The 25320-nt window shown below is 40.7% G+C and overlaps 2 protein-coding genes across 2 annotated transcripts in view; both read right to left on the bottom strand.

The window, feature by feature from the left end:
* Positions 1-7515, bottom strand: part of LOC143880233 (peroxidase 4-like) — a 28688-nt gene extending 21173 nt beyond the window's left edge. The window contains exons 1-2 of the mRNA XM_077383063.1: positions 7173-7515; positions 6118-6309 (exon numbers count right to left, since the gene is read on the bottom strand). Of these exons, the coding sequence (XP_077239178.1) occupies positions 6118-6309; positions 7173-7451 (471 nt within the window). The 5' untranslated portion in view covers positions 7452-7515. The remainder of the gene's footprint in view (positions 1-6117; positions 6310-7172) is intronic.
* Positions 7516-13608: 6093 nt separating this feature from the next.
* Positions 13609-25320, bottom strand: part of BLOS1 (GCN5L1 family protein) — a 37661-nt gene continuing 25949 nt past the window's right edge. Inside the window, exon 3 of the mRNA XM_077383062.1 lies at positions 13609-13880. Coding sequence (XP_077239177.1) covers positions 13791-13880 — 90 coding nt within the window. The 3' untranslated portion in view covers positions 13609-13790. The remainder of the gene's footprint in view (positions 13881-25320) is intronic.

Raw genomic sequence — 25320 nt, 5'->3', positions numbered from 1 at the left:
ATCCATTGGTTCCTGAAAAACCATTCCACTATTCTCAAGTATTCTTTGCCTTTTTGAGATTGTATCTCCTGAAATCTTTTTGGCTCCCCCTCACTAGTAACCAATATATAATCTGAGGTAGGATATCTCGTTGATGGCCGAGATACAACACCCCAAAATGACTTTGGCAACTTAGCGATCTTCACCATGCATCTGACTGTCTCACTAATAGTGTGATTCATCCTCTCTGCCACCCCATTATGCCGTGGAGTACCAAGAACTATCTTTTCATGTCTTATACCATGTTTAGAACAATAATGTTCAAACTCTTTTGATGTATACTCTCCCCCGTTACCAGTACAGAGGCACTTCAAAGGTCTTCCTGTCTCTCTTTCTACCATGACATGAAATCTCTGAAAACGTTGGAACACCTGGTCTTTTGTTTTCAAAAAATAAACCCACATTTTCCTAGATGCATCATCAATAAAAGTGACAAAATACCGATTGATACCAAAGGATTCCACCTCAAAGGGACCACACACATCAGAATAAATGAAATACAAATACAGGTGTGACAACCCAACAGGGGGGTGAATTGGTTAATTAAAAATTTTGGGATTAATTAGTTCGATTATTAAAATTAAGTTACTAATTAAGTATTTATATTCTAATCCTTGTTCAAATATTCAAGATGATGAAAGCTAGGGATTAGATATTACTTTAAGCATGCATTCACCAACCCTTGTTCAATTAATACATAAACACAATTTAGGTTAGAAATTATCAAACACCACACTTAAAAGAGAAGGAGAAAAGAAGCAACCACAAGGAACACATGATTTATAGTGATTCGGTCTATCACAAGATCTACTCCACTCTTCCAAGTTTATCTCTTTGGGATCTCCACTAAAACTTGAGATTATTCAACGGGCGAATCTCAAAGCCGTACACAACCTCCTTCAACTCCAAAGGAGACACACCATTTCTGCATGAAGCCTTGCCGAGGGGACACACCCTCTTACAATGATTCACCTTTGTTAACAGGTTGAATCGAAGACCCTCAAGAACAGATGAAGAAAATAAAAATAGAACTCTCTCTTGCCTCTTGATAGGTGGATTATAACTTTGAAAGCTCACAAACTCTCTAAGAAATATATGCAAATGTAAAGCCTATGGAGATCCTCTTGATAGAATGTAAAAATACAAATTCAAAGAGGTTTAACCTTTCATATAAAAGTTTAGGTTCAAGAAGATGAGATTTGATCTTGCAAAAGGTTATTTAGAAAGGTTTTGATAGTGTATATATAGCCCATAAGGAAATATGACCGTTTGGGGGTAAAACTATAAAATACAGGGTTAAAAAAGTCAACCTGCGCACGCCCCACAACTAGTTTTCCAAGCCGCGGCGGTCGACTAAGGCACGGCGGTCGCCCGCCGTTATCGGGCTCTTCTTTTTAATTTCAAATTTTATACCGTCGCGGTCGATCAGCCCTATGGACGTCGCCCTGCGAGGGCAATCTGTTTGAATAAAAATTCAGCTCAAAAATACTATCTCGGTGGCCCACCAAGACCAACCTGGAATGATTCTGTTTCGACAAAACCATTTCCGTGGTCGTTCGGCTCACCCCGGTCGACCGGCCCGATAAATTTCGAGATGTCCTGGAATTTCAGGTTCCATCCTGCGGTCGCCCGACATAGCCCGGTCGATTGGCCCTTTATAAAATTCCTTTTAAAATCCAAGGGCTTTTGGACCATGGTCTTTGGGCTTAGGTCCTAGGTTTTCAAACATATTTTTGGGTGTGTGTATGGTTTTCAAAGATATTGAAAATTAAGTATGAAAACATTTGAAAACCTTTTGAAAGTACATTTAAACATAAAATCAAGAGGACTCTAAATACATTCTAAAAGTGTATACCATTGAGTCTTCTTGGAATATCTTTGCTCCTTTGCACTTCCTTGGACTTCTTCGGCTTGAGAGAACATCTTGAACTCTGTCTTGGCTCTTGGGACTTCCTCCAATCTTCAAATCATGTTGAAAGGTGCATGAGGAGTCATCATGGCATGTTCAACTCCAAGCTCTTTCTTGACACTTGCTAGGAACTTGTGGAATCTTCATGTTGAGCTTATTTACTTGAACATCTTCAAATGAGGATGTCTTCACTCTAGGTGCAAGCTCTTGGTTCCTTTGATCCTTGATTTACAAGCCATGTGTTGAGAAGAGTTGTGTAATAGCAATTATGACATGAAAATCATGTATACAACACAACACCTCAAAGCAACACATTAGTCCATAATGCTAATCAATTTGTGTTTGCTAGCATCAAAACAGGAGGTAAGGTGAATGATTAGACCCATGGGAACCCTTGAACTTACAATAAACCATTTCTAAAATATTAAATTTTCATGGCGTAATAAAAGAGACCCTATGTTGTTTACCAAATAAACAATGATCACAAGGGTCAAAATGCGTACCTTTGATGAATGGAATAAGAGCATTATTTGCCAAAATCTGCAACTCCTTCTCACTCATGTGAGCAAGCCTCTTATGCAACAAGCTAGGAGAATTGTCTTCAGTAACATTTACCATATCTTTGCACACTTCTGCTTAAGTCTTGTATAATGTACAACAAACTTTCCCCTTTGCAACAACAAGTGAACCTTTGGTAAGCTTCTATGTTCCCTTAATTACCAAAGTAGCTTTCATAAACTTGCCTATTCATGGCTATCCCAGAAATCGGATTAAGGCGCATATCAGGAACATGTCGCACATCCCTCAAAGTCAATGTGCATCCAACATTGGTTTCTATGCACACATCATCAATTCCAACAATCGTTAAGCAACTAGTGTTGCCCATCTTCACCATACCAAAGTCTCATGCTTGATATGAAGTGTAGAACTCCCTATTGGGAGTAGCATGGTAAGAAGAACATGTATCAACAACGCACTCTATACTCTGATTTGCAATATGTAAACACTCTTATCCTCCAAAAAAAAGTGTTATCACTTCTTCATCAGATACGGTAGCCGTAGTGTCTTTATCATCATCATTTTTCTGATTTTTACCTTCATTTTGTTCTTTTTTGTAAACCCAACAATTCTTCCTTATATGGCCCTCTTTGCCCAGATGGAAGTATTTTTTCTTCTCTCTTGAATTCGACATTTCTCTGGATTTGTCATAATTTTTTGACCCTCTGCTTTTACTTCTAATAATTTTTTGACCCTCTACTTTTACTTCTACCCCTATTCTCTGTGACAAGAGCATATGCATGGTCTGTACCCGTTGATTTCTTTCTAATATCTTCATTAAGCGCTACTAGTAACTTGGCTCATACTAAGTACACCATCACCATCTTCATTGAAGACAACTGGTTCACTATACTCTGAACTTCATTCAAATGCTCTGCAATTGAACCATCTTCCTTGAACTTCAAGTTTACAAGCTTTCTAATTAAGAAAGCTTTATTTCCAGCAGTCTTTCTCTCATAAAGACCCTCCAACTTCGTCCAAAGAGAACATGCAGATATTTCATTAGACACATGATGGAACACACTATCATCCAACCATTGCCTAATATGTCCAACAACCTTTCTATTCAGTTTTTGCCAATCTCTATCAGACATGCTAGTCGGCTTAGCCATATCACCTTTAATGGGTTCACACAAATCCTTACAATAAAGAATATCCTCCATCTTTGGTTTCCAAATCATCCAATTTGATCCTACCAACTTGATCATGGTTCCTGAAGAACTCTCCATGTCAATTCACACAAACAATTATGCTTCCAAACAACCACAGCTCTGGTATTGTTGGGTTTTTCGCCGAAGAAAACCCACTCAACTTACGAAGCAAATAAATATGTGGATTAAAGAATCAAACAATCAAGAGAGCAATCACACAAATGAACACAAAATATTTACGTGGAAAACCCTCCAACGAAGAGGGAAAAACCACGGGGCGAATCCAACGTCTCTTCCTCGAGTTTTTCACCCAAAAACTTAAGACCATACAAGAAATAAGAGAGATAAAAGGGTTACCTCGTTGTCAATAACAAAACCCACTTTCTCACCAAAAATTACCCACTTCGATCTTCAAGTCGAAAAAACCCAAATTCTCATGAAGTCTCCGTGCAACGAGAGGATCCAACGGCGCAGTGAAAATCTCCCAGAAGAACGCTCCAAATCCTTGGTTTTGATCCCGGATAAAACCCTAAAAAGAGCCACCAAGAAAAACCCTAGTTTCTTCTTCTTCTTCTCTTCTCTTCTCTCTTTCTTTCTCCTCTTTTTTTCTTTAATGAGTTTTTTCCACATAACCCACGATTTGGGTTTATCCTTCTTTTAATTTTCCATTTTCACCAAACGGCAATACACACAGCTACTACGGACTCACTCCTATTTCAAATCGGAAAGATCTCTTGTTTCCTAGTTCATTTGGGAAACTAATATGTGTGGGATGTGGGGGCCTGCATGGGCAGGACCCACCAACACCAATCCCATGAAGTGACGAGGGTATGGAGATCACATAATTTTGTTCAACTTTAAAAGCATCATTGTAAGCATTTCATGAATTAGTTTACATAATTTGACCGGCAAATGGCTTTCACATGGCATGTGACTTCCCCATCGAAGGCGAGGGTGCTATGCTTGCATCACCATGTAAAAAAAAACCCGGGTGGCCCTATCATATCAAAACATGAAGTGTAAAATGTTGATTCCCACCCTATCCATGGATTCAGGTGGAGATGGTGGGCCTATTCACAGGCAGAAAATGGTCCGGCCCACTATATGCATGGCTTTGGGTAGAGATGGTTGGCCCTACCATATCAAAGAATAAGGTGTAAATTGGTGGGCCCCACCCGTGCTATGCATGAATGTAAAATGATAGCCCTCACCTTATCAAAACATGTGTTGTAAAATGATTTCTATGCTTGTAGAGTAAAAAATTCGACCATAAAGGTTTCCATGAAAAGAAAACATGATAAAAGAAAGACACGTTAGTATATGGTACTGGCCTTCTTGGCCCATGCTATGCATGGGTGTAAAAGAATGGGCCCCATCCATCAAAACATGAGGTCAATGGTGAGACCCCATATGCATGAGCTTGAGTAGAGTTCATGGGACCTACTCCCATAAAAAAAAAAATGAGGTAAATCGGGGTCCCAGGATTTGAGTGGAGAGATAGTAGGCCCACTCATGGGTGTCAAATGGTGTGCACCATTATGTGCATCCATTTTTGTAGAGTGGTGTCTCTACCATGTAAAAATATTAGGTATAAAATGGTCGCCCCACTTATGCTATGCTTGGGTGCAAAATAATTGGTTTTGGGGTTGGGACTGTAGCTCAGAGGTTGAGTCTTTGTTTCTCAACCTTGAGGTTGCAGGTTAGATCCCAGCTTACCAACCCAAAATAAATAAATAATGGGTTTCACCTTATCAAAACATGTGTTATGGGCCCAGGCTATGCTCTGCATGAGGTTAAAAAAAATCCACTTTGGAAGAAATTCTAGTTAAGCTTTTCTACGGAAAAAGTTTTCCATGAAATTTTTTCGTAAAAAGAAAATGAATGACTACGAAAATAAAGATTTGGTTATACTTTCCATTGTTTCCCTTTCAAGAAGGGCCATATCTACTTAACTTTGAAACATGTGACGTTGTACATATTTTTCGTAGGGCATACGAAAGGAACTAAGATTTGGTGGGACGTCACATCTTAAGGTGACCACATACACTAACATAAGTAAAACGCTGAAAATTTTTAGTGAATTTTGCCCTGAAAAAAAGGGGGAAAAAAAAACGCATCCCTAGCAAAAAAAATTTTAACAAAATACTTTAACTATAATTCTAAGCGCCTCTAATCTGAGTGGCTTTTCTAGATTCTCAGAGTTCCTCGATTTCCGGTGCATGGAAAAGGACGATTAAAAACCAAATACATTCCAGTGCATGGAAAAGGACGATTAAAAATAAAATAGGCTATCCCATCACCATTCTGTCAAGATGTACTATAAAGTCTATAATGCAGCAGGGACCACGTAAAGCACCCAACACCTATAACTTTTTTAGGTTTCTTTATGGAATACAGAGGAACCATATATTACTGAAATATAAGCAAACAACTAAGCAAGCATTGTAAGGTGAGGCTTACCGTAACGACTGAGTCGCGAGCAGCTAGAGCGAGAATATCCGCACATGAGACCACTCCTGGACATACCTTTTCTACCGCAGATTTTATGTCATCGACAACGTTGAAACCCCGAGCTGAATTTATGTTGGGCAAAGCAGTTTTCTCCCCAGTGAAATTTGATGTGTCATCCAAGAGTATAGATCCATCACAACCCTAATCATCATGTAAATAAGTAGACAAATTACAACATTTTCAGTAAATACTTTCTTGAGACTGTCAAGTGTCAACAAACAAAAAAAAGACGGATCGATTTAGTTACAATTTTTAGGTTTAAGAGGATGGTGCTACAACATGGAAGCTTCATGGGCACTTTCTTATAAAACCCAACTGAAAATATGTAAGTTCATTAAATGCACATCCTTACATGGGAAACTGAAGATAGAGGAGGATTTATTATATGCCCTCCCCTGGTACAAGAGACTCCTCTTGAAGTATTGGGCCCTGTTTGTTTTGGATTTTGAGAACCAATTAGAAGTCCAAACTCATTATTGGACTCAAATTTAAATGTACAGTTGAGTTGAATAATCAGTTCGGACACAATATCTGAAACAAACAGGTCTGTGTAAGTACATCAATGATTAAATAACACTAACCCTAACAAATTAAGCTTTTGGAGTAATTGGTGGTTTCACATGGCATCAGAGCTATTGAGATAATAAAAATCCACATGTGCCGCCACACACGAGGGGAGTGTTGAAGTATATCAATGATTAAATAACACTAATTCTAACAGCTTAAGCTTTTGGAGTAATTGATTATTTCACAGGAGCTAAGCAATGGGCAGGATTTATCTTGGACATGCTAGACTTGTATCATAGAATTGATTACTTATACCGACACAAATATAGATCAGCAAATGAGATGGCTGATATGCTGGCAAAAGCACTAAGGATCGATCATACTTCTAGAGGGACACCTCGTCTCACGCTTTTGTTTGATGTACTATTTTTACACGCTTGTCCCAATAGCACTTATGGTTCTTTTGGATCATAAAAATTAAGGTTTAGAAAACATACATTTACAAAGCAATCATGGAACTGCAACCGAAGTAAGGAGGCGCCGATTCGAGTTTCGTTCTTGATCGCCGCAACCACTGCTGCCTCAATGGTAGGAAGTACTTTTGGGCACGAAGATGAGTAGTAATTTGGGGACAATTTTCCATAGGCAATCGTGCCAAAATATAAAAAGATGATAGCAAAACAGGACAAGTGGTAGGACGCCATGAACACTGTCACTAGAATGAACTGCAGTTGCTCCAAAAAACTAAAGAACGGAGCTTGGTTATAAAGACACATCCATGGTGTAGTTGCAGCTGCCCACGTGAACTTTCTCTCTTTTGCTTTTTTTTAATCTTAGAATATATCTAGGAATACGGGCAGATATGGTAAATTTTATTGATACTAGAGAAAAAATACAAGAGGAGGACATGCCCCAAGGTTGCTTTAGCCAGATTGCGCAGATCAGTTTCATAGTATTGTAATTACATCAGATAATCATGTTGTAAAGGATTTAGCTTGTAATCATGTTGGCCAACTTTGGGAAAGTAGCACGTGATTGTTTGGCGTACCTTGTCTTTGGTTATTATGTCATCTCTCAATTACTTTCCCCTAAAAAGTAAGGAGAACACTTCTAAAACGGGATCCCGTTAAGAAAATAATGACCAGTGAAAATGACCTTTGATATCGTCATTTTCTTTTGATTTTTTTGCATTTTGTGGTGATGTGAGCTCAGGTTCTTGTCTTCTTGTGCATGTGTCACATCAAAAGACGTCAGTTTTTTTCCCTAAACGGAATCCCGTCTTGCTAGAAGATTACGATAAGCTATTTCAATTATTACTGTTAAAGAATAAAAGATAAATAACGCCTTTCTCTAACAGCTTAAGCTATTGGAGAAGTTGGTAAGTTAACATGGTATCAGAGCCAAAGGTCTCAAGTTCAAACCTCCCGGATAGCAAAAATCCACATGAAGTGGGCCACACGTGCGGGGGAGTGTTAAAGAATAAAAGATAAATAACACCTTTCTCTAACAGCTTAAGCTATTGGAGAAGTTGGTAAGTTAACAATTACAACCAACACGGTGCATGAGATTTGTTGAAGACCCTATTAAATGGTGTCTTTGATGTTTTTTCCTTTGAAAGCAATACTCCTCCACTTAAAAGTAAAAAATTTTCTTAGGGAAATGATATCAGCACTATCCTTTATTTTGATGAGAGCACTCCTCACTTTATTAAAAGTACGTTATGGCCCTCACCATAGGATGATCCAAACCGTCCATTGGATGGGCCACAGCCTAAATATGTTGTGCCCCAAAAATCATTTCCATAGATTGATCCTAATCCTTTGATCTGAATGTTAGAGGGTTGATCCTAACCTATAGATCGGAGGGTTAGGATCAACCTATGAAAATGATTTTTGGGGCACAACCTATTTAGGCTGTGGCCCATCTAATGGACGGTTTAGATCATCCTATGGTGCGGGCCATACCGTTCTTTTAATAAAGTGAGGAGCGACCCTCATCAAAATAAAGTAGTGCTGATAACATTTCCCTTCTATTATTGGATGAGTCAACATTTTTTTTCAGGTTGAGAAGCTACACAAGATTCCAACCATGCTGTTTGCATAGGTTGGACGCTTCTGCATTGGAGAATCTTTTTCCTCTTAAAGGGCATGTTTGGCAGCCCTGATAAAAAAAAACTCATGGGATATTTTTCCACAAGGTGAGAGAAGGGTAGACAGGGCTGGTGAGAGCGATTTTTCCACAAGGTGAGAGAAGGGTAGACAGGGCTGGTGAGAGCGATTTGAGAGGGACGGGTGATTTGAGAAGGCTAGATAAGGCTGGTGATAGTGTCGGTAAAAAAAAAAACCTCCCAAAAAAAAACAAAAAACAAAAATAGTGTCGGTAAACAAATAAAAGAATTCCTTGTACATATTCTCCCTTTTTTCCGATGCCATCTCCTGCTCTCCTCAATTGCATCCCTCAAGTCCTATTTGCCCCTCTCTTACATTATGTAAACATATAATCGATGAATATTTTTCATGGTTGCCAAACATGCCCTTTATGTTCAAAGTATACCAAGAGCTGAATGAGAAATTATGAAACGATGAAAGTTTATGCTTTGGATTTCTTCAAAATTCTTTACTGGGAATACAAAAAGTCAATTGGGAAGTAACAAAACTTATCTAGGGCTGCTAGTAAAACCGGATTTCGTTTGGAAAATAAAGACGAAACACTATGCTGTGACACATGCATAAGAAGACAAGGAAGTGACCTTGAATCCCCACAGAAAGCCAAAAAGAAAAAAAAAGGAAATGACCAAATTGTCGGTTAATTCCAATTCGTCTTTATTTTCCAAATGAAATCTCGTTTGTAAGTGTTTTCAAAACTTATTTAAGATGTACAAACTGTTTTAGTTTTGGATTTTGAGAATCGATTGTGATTCCAAAACTGATTAGTGGACTCAAAATTAAACGTTTCCAATAATCACTTTAGGACCCACAGTGGGTTCTCAAAATCCAGAACAAACGGGGCTTTAGCATACAAAATAGTAAAAAGGACCTCATTTTTATGTTACTAAAACATGGCCTTACCTTTAGTATCTAAATTTTTTAACTTACAAAACTACTATACCGACTTCTTTATGTCAAATGTCAGTGCCAGGGCAAAACTATTATAATGCCGTCGGTAGTTCCTTTGCTTTTTACGCCTTGACATTTTTGCATCAACAACTTCATATCGTGCACATGCAAGGGCATTTTTGGATTATGTGAAAATTAAGGGCTTGGTTATAAATTTTAGGTTTAATTGGATGTTTTTATAATATAGAATTATTTGTTGGGACTTCTTATGTGTGTGTGATAGTTGTGTGTGTCTGTGTGTGTGTGTGTGAGAGAGAGAGAGAGAGAGAGAGAGAGGTCATTCTTTGGTGGGGCCATTGACTACCAACAAGACTTGTCATAATAAGACCCCCCGGCCATAGGAAACGACAGTCCTAGCGGGACCCTAGAATGACAACATTAGCAGGGCGTCCTCTATCCTGGGCCATGCATGTTGGCACCCCATAAAGAAATCAAGCTTTTGAGAAGAAAAGTCTCTGATCAGTTCTTTATTTGATTCTTGATTTCATAAAATAGATAAGAAGGTTGTCGTGTAGCCCTCGTAAAAAACACGAAAAAAGAAACTACAACAATTAATTTAATATAAATTAAAGAAATGACAATTAGTTAGTAAGAAATAAGATATCGTAAAGATGCAACAAACAAATCAAGGAAAGAAAACGTGTTTTCTATATGTAATTATTAACACGGGCCCACACAGCCCCACAGCAATGAAGTAAGAAGATTTTTGTGTTATTTTATTAGGAATTAAATATGGAGTGGAACCCACTTGAAGACATCTATAATAAAATTTATTTGAGTACGTACATCCTACCCATCAAGGGTTGGATGATCGATCGTGTTTGTAGGATCGTGGCGCTTACCAACTCTCCCAAAAACACTTGCTGATGAGAAAAATGCTACCATTATCTTTATCAAGAGTCTAGACGAGTGGGCATTGCTGGCACAAGGCCTAGGACCACGCGGCCAACATGCACTTAGGTGTATATACCATAGTATTGATATAAGGATTAATTAATTAATTCTCACGTTGGAAGAAATAAAGAGTTTCTAATTTTAAGAATAAAGAGGGATGGGAAAATAAAAGGAGTTCCCATTTTACAAATAACACGATTTTAGAACATTCAAAATAACATGATTTTAGAGATAAAATAAAAGGAATTTTTGGGATAAAAATAAGGTAACCTGGATGTCCAAAATTAAGTGGAAGCCCAAGTCACCCTTGTGTTGTGAGAAGAGAGGAGTAGATCAAGCAGAGAATACCGGTTTGGTCATCATTTGGTATAATTTCTTGATCCTTCTCTATTTTAAATTTGATAACTATCAAAATCTAGCAACTAGGGATCCTGGAAATCGACAAGGGATGCAACAAAATTGTTATATGTATACTCCGAGGCCTTCCTCTGCATCCAGATCCCTTGATCGAACTAGAGTTAACTAACATAACAGCACATGTGTTCCGGATCGCTTGATCGAACTAGAGTTAACTAACAGCACATGTGTTGGCAACGGATTAATTCAATAAACAGCAGCATAGAAAGCGTCAAGCTAGAAGCGTTTTGGCATGGAGGAAAACAATAGTAACTATCTGATTAACATATCTAATCTTGAGCTAGGCTACCCCATTTTGTTGAGGAGGAAGGGAAAAGAGACTCGCAAAACAATACCAGATGTATCAAAAACAATGTCTAATATCTCCTTTGGTCAATTTGTAGGCACCATTACATTGAAAATACTTAATATTAGTAGAGAAGAGATTTTCAGCCATCAACTTGAAATATTTAAAGCACACAAAGCTGCTGACCTAACAGCCAAAAGATAAATCCAAGCATAAGAACTGAACTCGTCAATGAATATAACATAATACTTGAAACCACTAAAAGAATTAACAGGGGCAATGATGCAGGCAAACGCACGGAAGCGTAAGGTGCAAGGGCTACCCAAGTTAAGAATTATATGAATGACAGAGAATGTGAGTTTCAAGATCAAATCTTTGAACTTGCAAAATTTAATAGAGGCTGGCTGATCTCTCTAATGAACTTGGAACTCTTTTTATTCCAAATGAACAGATCTACAGGTTATAAGTTATAACTGTGTTAAGCTACTGAATTTCATTAGTAACAAGAACCAAATAGGACCCTTGTTTGGTCGATTTAAAGACCGGTGCTGCTTGAGTAGGGAAGCATAATTGGCTACTTGTCCCGACAACTCTAGAATCAGTTGTGTTTGTAAATACACGTCTCAATGAAGCAAGCAAAGTTAGGACAGAGTCCTTTTACTGAACAATCACTTTCAGCTATATCTCCTAGTATATTTTATCTGAGAATTCTGGAAAATTCAGAACTGATGATCAATGCGCAGGCAATTCAATAGAGCAAACAGTGAGCTATGCTTCAATGTTGGTTTCAGCAAATTGTTCATCTTGCCTATTCAAGGCTAAACTACATAATTTTGTGCCTTCAAATCCACTAGCTACTGAATTAAATGACGCTTAGCTCATTTTTATTTAGTTTTGATCTAGGAATAGTTTTCTTCAAGGCATGGGAATAGGAATCTTGATTCAGCTTTCAACTGGCACTGAATTTCAAATTTGATATGACTTAAATATAACGTCAGGTCTGAGATTAAAATGCACTAGCGAAACAGTCAGTCACGGTCAGCACATTGATTTCAAGATAACGAGTTTTAAAGTCAGCTCATCACAACCTTTAAGATTAGGCACAAAGGGGAAAATGAAAGTGGATCGAAATGGATGGAAACATGCTAGAAGAGTAGCAGAATTTGGGTTCTAAATGAACTCAGATCGAGGTGAAAATTCTCAAAAAATAGTGGTCTGAGCTCTTGGTTTTGCTGCAGCCTTCAAACCGAGAACAAAGTCCTATCTACTTTGGCTCAAATTCATTGTTTCTCCAAAGTCTCCCCATCCAATTCAGTAGAATATTGAGTTCAGTCACAAAGTAGGCACAAGGTGAAGACGTCGGCCTGCTAACAGCTTGAGGAACGAGATGGATTTCAGACCCAGATCAGTGCACACCTCACTAACCAGCTGGGTCTATCAGAAAACCCGATTGGAACATGCATTCAGACAATCTTACATGAAATTCTGAAGTTAAAACCTTCCACTATCAATCTTACGGGTTTTGGGTTTTTTTTTTCTTTAAACCCGACCCTACCCAAGATTGAGTTGGGTTTTTCAATCTAGAACCCGACCCTACCCAAGACCCATGATTTCTAAACCCGACCCATGTTATTCTCGGGTCGGGTTTTGCACCCTTACAAAAAGCCCAAGTTCCGAATAACTGTCATCCAATTCAAGCCAAATGCAAAAATAAAACACAATATACATCTTCGGAAATTGGAAAGATAAGACCTTACAAATGTGATATCCATCTTTCTAAAAGTAATTAAAAACACATGCTAGGATCAGAACATAATCACAAACATCTGTCATAGAATGTTTCAGCAAGGGATGTTATCTTAAAAAAAAATTGGTCTATTTTTTATTTTGAGTTTATGCAGGAAAAACTGATTGAGATTTTATCCATAATTTTTATAAAAGAAAAGACTGATGGATGAAAAAGGCTTTAAAAATGTCCCAAAAAACAAGAAATTTTCACAACATTAACAAAAAAAAGAAAAAGAATTATATAGTAGAACTTGAACATGTTTCAGTCTGAGTTTCCCAGATTACATTGAGACTGACACTTGTCACTTGGATATTTCCAAAGGTCTAACAAGCAGAAGAATAACCATATCATTAAATAAAAAGACAATTACTATCCATTGGGGAGTTATGATGCTTTTACCAACAATATCAAAGACAAAATCCAGAGGAAGGTACCATGTTAAAGAACAAGATCTTTCTTTTGCAGTAATGCTGTTACAATTACAACAATGGGATTGCGTTTAAATTTCAAGTAGATTTCTAATCTGGCTTTACAAACAAAAGGACTCTCAATCCCAATAAATTAGCCATTAGCATGAAGTATTCAAAAGGAATTTCATAAAAGGTACATGAAATCATGCTTGGTAGATGTTCCGGAGGGCTGTATTGATGCTTTTACAATCATAGTCCATAGTTTTCATCCAATTCTCGAAGTCCCCAATCTCCTGCATCTTACAGTCATGTTCAGATGTAAAGCCAAACTCCAAAAGACCAAAACAATTAAATAATAGCCACTCGAGTAATAAGTGTAACAAACATGAAGCCTTTGTTGCTAGAAATTTCTGCAATTAGGAACAATTACTTGTTGAAATCAGAGTAACTCATAGTTCTATTTCAAAATTGTCTACCTACAATGTTTGTTTCTCTTCTCAACTACGATACGATATGGAGTAAGAAATGCATATTTCATGGTCTCATCTTTCACAAGAAAAAGGCCGGTTTTAGTCTGCACGGACATCAATCTGCTTGTTCTCACTGGTGTAAGGGATGGGAAGCAGGTGTAATCATATGGGTCCTTGTAGACTACTTGTTGATGCCGAGATTCGGACTTGGCCACTAAGTGATTGGCAGCAACATACTCGGACGAAGTGGGGTTTGCGTGCACAGAGAATAAAATTAAAAGGCCCGAAGTTTGGACTCAAAGAGAAGCCTTCGACACAAAAGTCAGTACGCGACACCAAACAGGAGATAAAAAACAATGGCGGAGGAGGGTCACAAGTGAAATTGAGGGATCGAAGATGCGTACCTTGGCCGCTGGGTTCCCTTTTATAGTCGGTTCGAGGTCAGAGATAGTTATGAAGATTTGCCTTCCGTGAAGCCCGCCGATTGGGCGAATTTCCTTTGAGGTCTGTCTTCGCCAGGATCCGAAGCGCCAGTTAGGGCATTATTTGAATAACAGTTACCCACATTGGCGCCCTGGGGGTGCAGAATGACCTTTATATACTAACTTTCCATTTTAGCCGTTTGAGGCCAGTTGACCAGCTATTTGCCACATGGAGCCTATTGGAGGTCCGGTTTTTACCCTAACAAATTGCTCCATACTTCCTTGGGACGTTCCGTTAGTTAGGTCTACCCTGCTAAGCCGGTCTTTTGGTAGTGTCTTCTCCTTCCGTGGGGAATGGATATGGCTCACCTCGATTGGATCTTGTCAAACCAAGGTGTTCGGATGGCGTGCTTGTTGGTGATTGGAGTTCACGTTGCTTGGAGATTGACTTGGGACTTGTTTTCGGATGGTCAGACGTGTCAATTTGGTCTCGTATTAGCAGGGTCCCCTTGGTGCATCGATAGGATGGCGGTTGTTGAGTTCTAGAGGTTGAAACAGTTGCGTCGAGTGGAATAACTGTCTGACGCTTCATTTAACGAACCATCACGTTGGTGATCATAGTGGTACGCAGTTTTGAGGTAATAATGGTACGCATGGCGGGTAGCCAGTGGCGTAATGCCACGTGTCCGCTGGTGCCTTGTAATACCAAGGGTCACGTCGATTCCCGCTTCCACTGAGGTGGCCCAAATCTATAAATGGGCGTGATGGGTCTCATGTTTCTGCTTACTCTTGGTAAGGCGATTTTTGGAGAGTTCGAGAGCTTTAATTCAGGGAGGTTCGACGCGGTTGAGTGAAGCTTTCTTTCTCGTTTCGAGGCATCCGATCAGCTTGGTGCTCTACACCACTCGTCTAGCTCCTAGTAGGTCTTCTTTCTCTGTGTCCTTTTTTATCATGTTTTTTTGAAAAGTGACTTTATATTTATACTATGAGGAATACATTGGGGACCAGGGGTCCCGCCATGCATTTACATCAAGAAACAAGTAAAAACAATCATAAATACATCAAGATAAAGTATAGCTCATCCAACCTGTCAACTCCCACCATTCCTTACCAAACTACAGACCCCATGGCAAACCAACCGAAAGCCATTTCCCAACCTCCTTCCTAATCAACCAAAAAGAATTCTTCTTCCCTCCAAATCTCCTGAGGACAAGTACATGTACAAAAGGGGATATCACCCACAGTGAAAGACTGGAATCTCTCAAGCTAAGGGGAAACAGAGTCAATACAACTACTCCATTGCTCGGAGCAGTACCTAAGATAACTAGGCCTAAGAAATTGAAGCTTTAGTGAAGATTTGCTTCCTTAGAAATACTCGTCGAGATGAACTTAATCAAGGCAAAACAACTCCTGAAGAGGGAACCCAAAGACTCTCAAACCTATCCTAAGCCTTCCATGCTAACATTCCTCCGACAGCCTCTTCCGAAAGATTTAAAGGGGCTCCTTTGAACTACCAAAGAATCAACACAAAAGTTTTCCTCCCTTTTAAATTGAAAGAAGAACTTAATGCCTAAGCCCCCTCCCCAATCTTCTTTTCAGCCTCTTTTGCTCTCACCTCTTTTTCTTCCTTGTCTCTTACCGCCATTGCTAGAAACATGTTTTTGGAGGCCCCCAAGTCTTCATCATATTCAATCCCGAAGACGTCCCCCATTGTCAGCAAGTCATTGAATTCTTCCGAGAACGATCCACAACTCCCTGACTCCTCTGAACTATCAGCGATCCGCTTATCCTTACCTTTAGAATCCTCACTAGGACCTGGGAGCTCCCCAGCTTGCTGATTTACTTCCTATCCCAGCATCTCCAAGTGCGTCTTCCTTTTTCTAAAACTTTACTAAACATGGGAGATCGAGGAGAGGCAGATGCAATTCCCTATCACTTGGCATCTTAGAGGAGTTGAGATCAATGACGGGATTACTGGTGGAGTCTTTCCTTAAATGTGCTCATCGCTTCTTTCGCGGGCTAAGGGAAAAGGTAGGTGATCCCTTCCTTGCCAGTTTTTCATTATAGCGAAGATCTTTCAGGAGTTCAAGATCTCCAACGTCGGATGAAAATTCCTGATCGATCGAGGTGCTGCAACTCCGCGTAGCTTCCTTCCCTGGCATAGCTGGCTCAGTGAAGTTGTCAAAATTTCGAAGGAGCTTTTGAGATTCAGTAGCAAATCTCCTCTTCCTGTGATCTTCTTTCCTAAAAATACCTTTAAGTTTCCTTGTAAAAACAGAGAGAACACCTCGAGTAGCTAGTACCAGAACTTCCGGGTTAGAATTTCTATGAGGTACATTACCTTTCCCTCTGCTTAGGCGTTTATCCTTAGAGCTTTTGATTTCCTTATTAAATCTGTTTTTTTATTTTTAGGGCCTTTTTCTCCTATTCTGAATTCAGAATACAGCTATCGGCAATATCGTTACGGAGAGCCTTTTCTCCTTTATGATTTCTGTAATGACCCGCCTCCAGTCTGATCCAACCTTTCCAACGCAACAGCAGCTCTGCTTTCTGACATTCTAGGCAAGTTGTTGGCTCTTAGGCCAGACGCGGAAGTGGATTTTTCAAAATTCAAGCAGGGGCCCACCAACGGCTCTCTACCGTTGTCGTAAGCCTCGGGATTAGCAATTGTCATCTTTTCCGGCTAGTCAGCCATCGCCGGCGATTAAATGTCGGACATCTGCAGACCGGGTCCCTCAGAAACAGCCAAATTATCTTTACTACTTGATTCCCCCATTACCGACATCGCCATATTATTAATACTATCCTTAGATATCACCTTGAATCCTATAGAGTAAATGTTGGAATCTACTTTTAGATTAATATATGAGGGGATTGATTTCCAAAGGGATATTATGACCAAGGCCGAGGCAAAAGTCATACAGTGGTCATGGTTACCAAAGAGTTGAGTCTGAACAACCTGACCCAGGTACTGTCCAAGGATCTCCACAGTTGACGTCGACCAGGCATGAAGAGGAATATCATAGAATCTGATCCTGATAGTTCTAGATCCCGTTTTATAAGCTGGAAACCAAGGCTGAAAGGAGGAGAGGTATCCCCCCATGGCATCACCTCCACGCCTGAGAATGGCAGTCGCCTGGGATTCCGACTCAAAGCAAAATAAAATGTCCACTAAATTGATGGAATAATGTTTTTGCAGATCGGACAGGCCCCAACATCTTTTAGCCCACTCCCATACATATTCCAGTAACCAAGAACCAAATTTCAAACTCCCGATGAGGCAATTCTTAAGACTCTTCTTTCTCTCCTCTACTAGTCTAGTTGGGATCTCAAGGGCCAAGGGATCATCATGAACGTCAACCTGAGAGGGACCGACTTTAGGCCTCCAAACCCTGGCTGGGACCAGTTTGGTTTTAGGCTCTGAACATTTCCTACAGACATTACGCAAGCCAAAGTTTTTGTAATGGCATTTTGAGCACACCCAATCGCTGCCATTCAAAGGCATGCGACGGTTGAAGTCAGACGCTTTGCGGCCCGGGTGTCTTCTGGCCCCGAAGTCCAATCGCCTCGCTCTGGTGTACCTATCCTCAATACTTCCCAACGACCCCGAATGGGATCTGGGGGGAGCCCACTGAGGCCTAATCAGATGGTCGCCTTGCTTGAACAAACTTAGTGTCCTCCGGCAACAAATATTAAGGACCCCAAAAGATTCAAACACTAACTAGGATTAGGGTGGAGTATTACATCCTGGAGTTGGTTTCCTTCAATTTGTCGTGACCTAGGGAGCGCGCGTGCCACTGGGGGACAGTGAGCAAGGCATGCTTCTATGATGAGTTTTTCTAGGTAAGTCTTTGGTTTCTCCTGCATGAGATTTCCACCAAATCCATAGGTACTACGTGATGGCTCAGGCGCAGTTGGCTCCGAACTCATGGTTGCGCATCATTGCCTTTATTATGAGTGTGACGGGTATGAAGAGACATATCATATTGGCCCTCTTCTGGAGGTGCTTCTCTCTGAAGAAGTGCACGGGTGAAAGGGGATGGTTTTATCTAAGTCAGCCCCAGGTGGGGATGGTATCAGAGATACCGATCTACATCTACTGATGGAAAAACATGTACCTTTTTGCTAAGCTGGACAAAGGTGTTAGTAAGAAGGGAGGGATGTGAATTGGGACTTTGGCAGAGGCTAGGGAAAGCCAAATCTAGGGAAGTTGAATTAAATTCCGGACTTGACTCTTGATGAGAGGGGGACCTTTAAGGGCATATGGGATGCCGCCCTGATTGACGCGGGTCTGTCGTGGGCGGGGGCATCCTTGTCGCTTTTAATTTAAGCCCGGTTGTGCTCGCACCCCACCTGAGCTAGAATGTGAGGTGGTGGAGACTCCCAGGCCTGAGGACTAGAGGTCAGAGCTTCATCAGGTGAGGAGGCAAGGTGTCCGGAGGGGATCGGGATGAGGAAACCGACTCTAAGGCGTATGCGCCTGATGATGACATGCTGGAGGTAGAGGAACCTTTTCTAAATCTTTTCCAACTTTATACATAGTGTCTTTATTTTTATTTCTCTGATCAGAGCTCCTCTTTCTTGTATATTGCAAAGATGTCAAAATTCAACAAAGATTCAACAAGGGAATTGATGATATAAGAGGAAGGCCATGGCAGACCATGTTGAACAGTTGAAGGGTGCTGCAGGCTCGGTCGACGCGAAGCAGAAGAGGGCTCGGGTCATCGTCCCGCGGGAACTCCGATCCGCGACCTAGAGGGCAATGTCTCTGTACCGGCGCAGGCCACGCCAACGCCAAGGTTGGGGGCTAGAAGCTCGGGCGTGAAGACGACAACTTCGATGGAGAAGGAGGTCGACCTACCGGTGGCGGTGAAAAAGGGCATCCCGAAGTGGGAGATTGACGTGGGCAACTCAGCCTTGGAGGACCCCAAGGTGGCAAAGGAGCAATTCGTCTTCGGGATGTCCCCTCAAGAGCAAAAGAAGACGGAGGCCTTGGGGGGCCATGGCGCTGATCCGATCGACCTACAATGGCATAGCCCAAGTGAGTCTTTCAGCTCGGTCGGCACTCAGCTCGGTTTTGCTTTCTCTGCATCTAACTTTTTAGTATGTCCAACCAGGTTTCTGTCAGCACGCCTTCCGGTACAGTCATCTCCTCGCTGACCATGAGAAGCTGAAGAAGAAAGAGGTGGCAGCAAGTGAGCGGGCTGTACAGGAGAAAAGGAAGGCGGTGGAGCACGAGGGGGAGGCTGCCCGTTTGACGGTGGTGGAGGAGAAGGTCGAGGCGAAGGCTGCAACCGATGTGGTACAGGCACAGGAGGCGGGTGAGGAGAAGTTAAGGGGGCACTGATCGAGGAAAGGGGGGTCGTTGCTCGGCAAGCTCTGGAGGACTTTAAGGTTTCTAGGGAATACCAGGAAGACTTGGTTCTTTCAAAAGGGGACGCCATGCTAGAGGGCTTCCAGATGTGCAAGGAACAAGTGCTTGCCATCGACGCCAACTTCAATGTTGCCTCGCTCCGAGCCCAGGCAAGCTCCCTGCCAACGACCTCTAGGCTGTCGAAAATGACGATGAAGGTGGGTTGGTTGACTTGACTGCTGAGTTGCCGATGTATGTGGATGTTCAGGTCGAAGTGCCCGATGATCAGGAGGTGGCTTGATGATCAGGAGGTGGCTTAGGTCGGCAACGGATGGCGGCATGCAATTGGATGAGCACCTGTGTACTGTGTGGACTTTAGAACTGCTCTCTTACCACCACGCTCATTGAATGATGCTTGGGGTTGATTGGTAAGGTTCCTAGGGTGTATTGCCCTTCATTGTCTCGGTCTTCCGTCCTTTCTTATTGCTGATCGGTTGTCTGGATGTTACTTCGAGGACTGGTCGTTTCTTCAGAGTATATGCCAAGTGTCAGTTCGATTCATATTAAGGTAGTTTGGAGTTTGGACATCGTGTAGCTGGGCAAGCATTCGTTTTCGGGTACTCTTTCCGGTGGCCGTGGCTTTAGATCTTAGTTTTTCTTCGATCCCGCGGACGACGCAGATCTGTTGATACCGAAATCCGGACTCGCACTAAGTGATCAGTAGCAACGAGTTCGAACAAAGTCGGGTCTAGACGCACAGAGAACAAAGTTATAGGGTCCGGAGTTTGGACTCCGGGGGAACCACTCAACACTGAAGTCAGTATGGGCACCAAATAGGAATAAAAAAGCAATGGTGGAGGGGTCATAAGTGAAATTGGGGGATCGAAGATGCGTACCTTGGCCACTCACCACCGTCTTCACTTGGAACATAGGTGACAGTAAGGGCGTTATTTGAATAACGGTTACCCACATTGATGCCCTGGGGGTGCAGAATGACCTTTATACCCTCAATTTCCCTTTTAACTGTTTGAGGCCTGTTGACTAGCTATTTGCCACGTGGTGATATCTTATTGGAGGTCGGTTTTTACCCTAAAACTACTGAAGCAACTTCCTAGGAATTGCAGCGCGGGGTTGGTTTGGGGGGGATCTTAAAAATAAGAGAACAGGAAAATAAAAAGAAAAAAAGAATCCGGTAAATTGTACATTTTTTAAATAATTTTCTAGAAACAACTTAAATAGAAGTTACCAGATATAGACCTTTTCACACGCACTATTAAGTTCAAAAATTACCATTCAAAATTATGCCCACAGATTCATAACACAATTATAATAAATTAACAAATTGTCCGCGACAGCGGAATCAAATGGGGAAATGGTATATACCTGTAATTGGGGGAAAATAAGAAAATGACAAAAAGGTGAACGATTAGAACATCATTTAAAGATGAGATCGACACATACCATTGATTATTTTTTCTTTGTATAACGCATAACATGACAAGATACAAAGCAGGCCTTGAGTTCACGAGGACCCAGGTATGGTTATAATCAGAATGAATTATGGTTCGATTTTATATTTTGAACATGCAATGATTATTTCTTAATGAACAGTAGTATTTGAGTTCCAAGGATTCAGTGGATGAACAGTAGTATTTGAGTTCCAAGGATTCAATGGACTAAGAACTACATACATAAAGGTTCCATCATTGAAAACCAATTGATGCAGTGCCGACATGGCAGCCAAGTCATGCCTAGGTGGTTTTGGTGGAGTTCCAAGGTGCATTCCCGCATTAATGTTGCTGAACCGTTTTGAACCGGATTTTTGGTCTTTTAATTGGCAGAATTATGGAAAGTAGTAAACTACGAAGTTTTAGGTCTCTTTGAGATCTTTCCAACAAGTATTTATGCTCGAAAATTAGCCCAATTGTTAGAAAGTTATGGCAGTTTTAGTGGATTGTGTCTGTGGGTTCCCAAAACAGTCAAAGTTAGTGAGTTCAAATACAATTAATGTTATGTAAGTCCCTAAGTTAGCTAGTGGAGAAGGTTGAACGAATTTTCTTTGGTTTTCTTTTATTTAAAGGGTTAGAATCCAAATTTAGGGGGGATTTTGGATGTTGATAAACTTATGTAATTGATGAAATATCAACTGGGTTGAACTTTGCTCCCATTTTCTTCTTCTTCTCAAAGTTGTGTTCTTGAGTTCTATTATTTCTCTTCTTCTTCCCTCTTAAGCACCCACATTATCTGGTACCAGAGCCAACATTACTCTCTTGGGCTAGCTTCGATTTGATTTTCATGGCGGCACGAAGAGGTAGAGGAAGGCGTGGTATCCAAGTGATGGAAGATTTGAGAGATGAAAGAGATGATGAACTTCAAGCGCTTTGAAGACAAGTTGATCAACTTACCATGCGACTTGAACGCCAAGATGCTCGTAGTGAGCGTGGTGGATCAAGCCATGGAGGTTCTAGTGATGAATCCGATGTGAATCCCTTCGCCAATACTCATGAGGAGCCTAGGTTGGAAAGGTTCTATCGTGATTTTGACACTGTCAAGATTGACTTGCCGGAGTTTCATGGTCGTCTACAACCTGAAGAGTTTCTTGAATGGCTTAGTTCCATTGAGAAGTTCTTTGATTACAAGGAGACACCCGAAAGCCAACGTGTGAAGCTTGTGGCTACAAGGCTTCGTGGCTACGCTTCAACATGGTGGGATAAAGTTCAAGAAATAAGAATCTGGAAAGGAAAGCGTAAGATTTCTTCTTGGGACAAAATGAAGTCAAGGCTTAAGGAGAAATTTCTTCCGTTGGATTTTTCCCAAATTATCTTTTCTCAATTCAACAACCTATGCCAAGAATCCAAGAGTGTATTGGACTACACCGAAGAATTCTACAAACTCATGGCTCGTAATGATATTCAAGAGGGTGAAAATCAACTTGTGGCAAGGTATATTGATGGTTTGAGTTTTCCATTCGTGATGAGGTGGAAATGCACCGATCATTGAGCGTCAAGGATGCTTATCAACTAGCCTTGAAGGTGGAGGCTAAGCTTTCTCGTCATGGTGCTAAAAAGTATGTGAATGTTCGTAGTCTTTATCCTTCTTCTAAAGGTGAATCTTCACATGGTGGAGGTACAAAGTCAAGGTCCGAATATTTCAACAAAAATTCTACAAAATCAGCCCCTACACATCAAGTTGGAAATCAGCCCAATCGTCCCAACAATTCAAATGCTTGTTTCAAGTGTGGTCAAGTTGGCCATCATTTCAAAGATTGTCCAAAGAGGCAAGTAGTGGCATTCGGTGAAGAAGAAAATGATGATGATTTTGTTGATAATTCGAATCAGCCCATATATGATGAGGAAAATGACATACAACATGAAGAAATCGAACCCAAAGAAGGAGAAAGCTTGGTGATCCAAAGAGCACTTGCTACACCTAAGGTTGAATCCGATGATGATTGGCTGTGTTCCAATATTTTCAAGACTCGATGCAAATCTCATGACAAGGTTTGCACCATTGTGATCGATGGTGGGAGTTGTGAGAACATCGTATCTCATGACATGGTGAACAAGCTCAAGCTCAAGCTCAAAACCGAACCACATCCAAAGCCCTATCGGATTGCATGGTTTAAGAAAGGTAATGAGGTAAAAGTTACTAAACAATGTTTAATTTCATTTTCTATGGGTAAGGATTACCATGATCAAGTTTGGTGTGATGTCGTTCCTATGGATGTGTCTCACATACTCTTAGGAAGGCCATGGCAATATGATAGAAATGTTACCCATGATGGTCGTAAAAATACATATACCTTTCGAATGGGAAAAGTAGAGATTGTTCTTTTGCCTAGTAGGAAGGAAAAGACACCCAAATATTTTCAAGAGGAGGGTAGTAATTTTCTCACTTCATCAATGTTTGCAAGAGAAGTGAGAGTAGTGGTGTCATTTACATGCTAGTGGCAAAATATTTAGAAATGTCCTTCAATGTGCCTAGTGAGTAAGAACCTCTCTTGGAGGAATTTAAGGATGTCACACCCGATGAGTTGCCCAATGGACTCCCTCCTTTAAGAGACATTCAACATCAAAGAAAGGCTCACTACAAGGCTCACTACCATATGAGTCCTAAAGAGCATGAACAGTTGAATAGGCAAGTCATGGAGTTGTTGAAGAAATGTTACATCAAAGAAAGCATGAGCCCTTGTGCGGTGCCGGCCTTACTTACTCCAAAGAAAGATGGAACATGGCGTATGTGTGTGGATAGTCGTGCCATAAACCGAATCACTATCAAATACCGGTTTTCCATGCCAAGAATTGATGATATGTTTGACATGCTTGCCAGTGCAAAGATATTTTCTAAGATTGATCTTAGAAGCGGCTACCATCAAATTCGAATCAAGCCGGGTGATGAATGGAAGACCGCTTTCAAGACAAGTGAAGGCTTATATGAGTAGCTTGTTATGCCATTTGGTCTCTCCAATGCTCCAAGTACCTTCATGCGGGTAATGAATCAAGTCATTTGCCCTTTCATTAGAAAGCTTGTTGTTTATTTTGATGACATTCTTATTTATAGTCATGATAAAAGTGAGCATGTAGAACATTTGAAGGTTGTTCTAACCACTTTGAGAGGTGAAAAGCTCTATGTAAAACTCAAAAAATGTTCTTTCATGACAACTAGCCTAGCTTTCCTAGGATTTGTTTTGACTTCAACAGGGATTAGAGTGGATGATGAGAATATCAAAGTTATCCAAGAATGGTCTACTCTAAAGAGCTTGCAAGAAGTACTCTACCTATGATGTGGAATTTTATGCCATTGTTCAAGCAATTCGACATTGGCGATCGTATCTTGTTCAAAGTGAGTTTATTTTGAATTCCGATCATGAAGCTCTCAAGCACATCAACAATCAAGGAAGCCTAAATCGAAGACATCCAAAGTGGGTTTCTTTCTTGCAAGAATATACTTTTGTATTAAAGCATAAGAGTGGAAGGTGCAATCAAGTGGCGGATGCTCTTAGTAGAAGAGTGGCTCTTCTTAATTCTGTGAGTGTGCAACTTGAAAGGTTTGATATTTGATACCATTAGAGACATGTATGCTAATGATGAAGTCTTTGGTGAAATTTGGACGCTTTGCAAAGAAGGGAAGCGTGAAGATTATCTTCTTCAAGATGATTTTCTTTTTAAGGGGAGTCGCTTATGCGTTCCAAAATGCTCCCTTGGAGAGTATGTTATAAAAGAATTACATTTGGGAGGTTTGGGAGGATATTTTGGTAGAAACAAAACTGTTTTGCTAGTGAAAGAAAAGTATTTTTGGCCGACCATTTACCGAGATGTGATGCGTTATGTGAAGAGGTGCCGAATATGCCAAACATGCAAGGGACAAACTCAAAACACCGGTACCTACACTCCACTTTCACTTCGTAATGCTCCATGGGAAGATGTTAGTATGGATTTTGTGGTTGGCTTGCCGAGAACTCAGAGGTAATGATTCCATCTTCGTAGTT

Source organism: Tasmannia lanceolata, unplaced genomic scaffold (assembly GCF_043159265.1).
Source record: "Tasmannia lanceolata isolate RefF3 unplaced genomic scaffold, GAP_Taslan_0.1 ptg000006l, whole genome shotgun sequence".
Lineage (NCBI taxonomy): Eukaryota > Viridiplantae > Streptophyta > Magnoliopsida > Canellales > Winteraceae > Tasmannia > Tasmannia lanceolata.
Note: the sequence above shows the minus strand (reverse complement) of the source record. Positions and strands in the feature narration are given on the sequence as shown.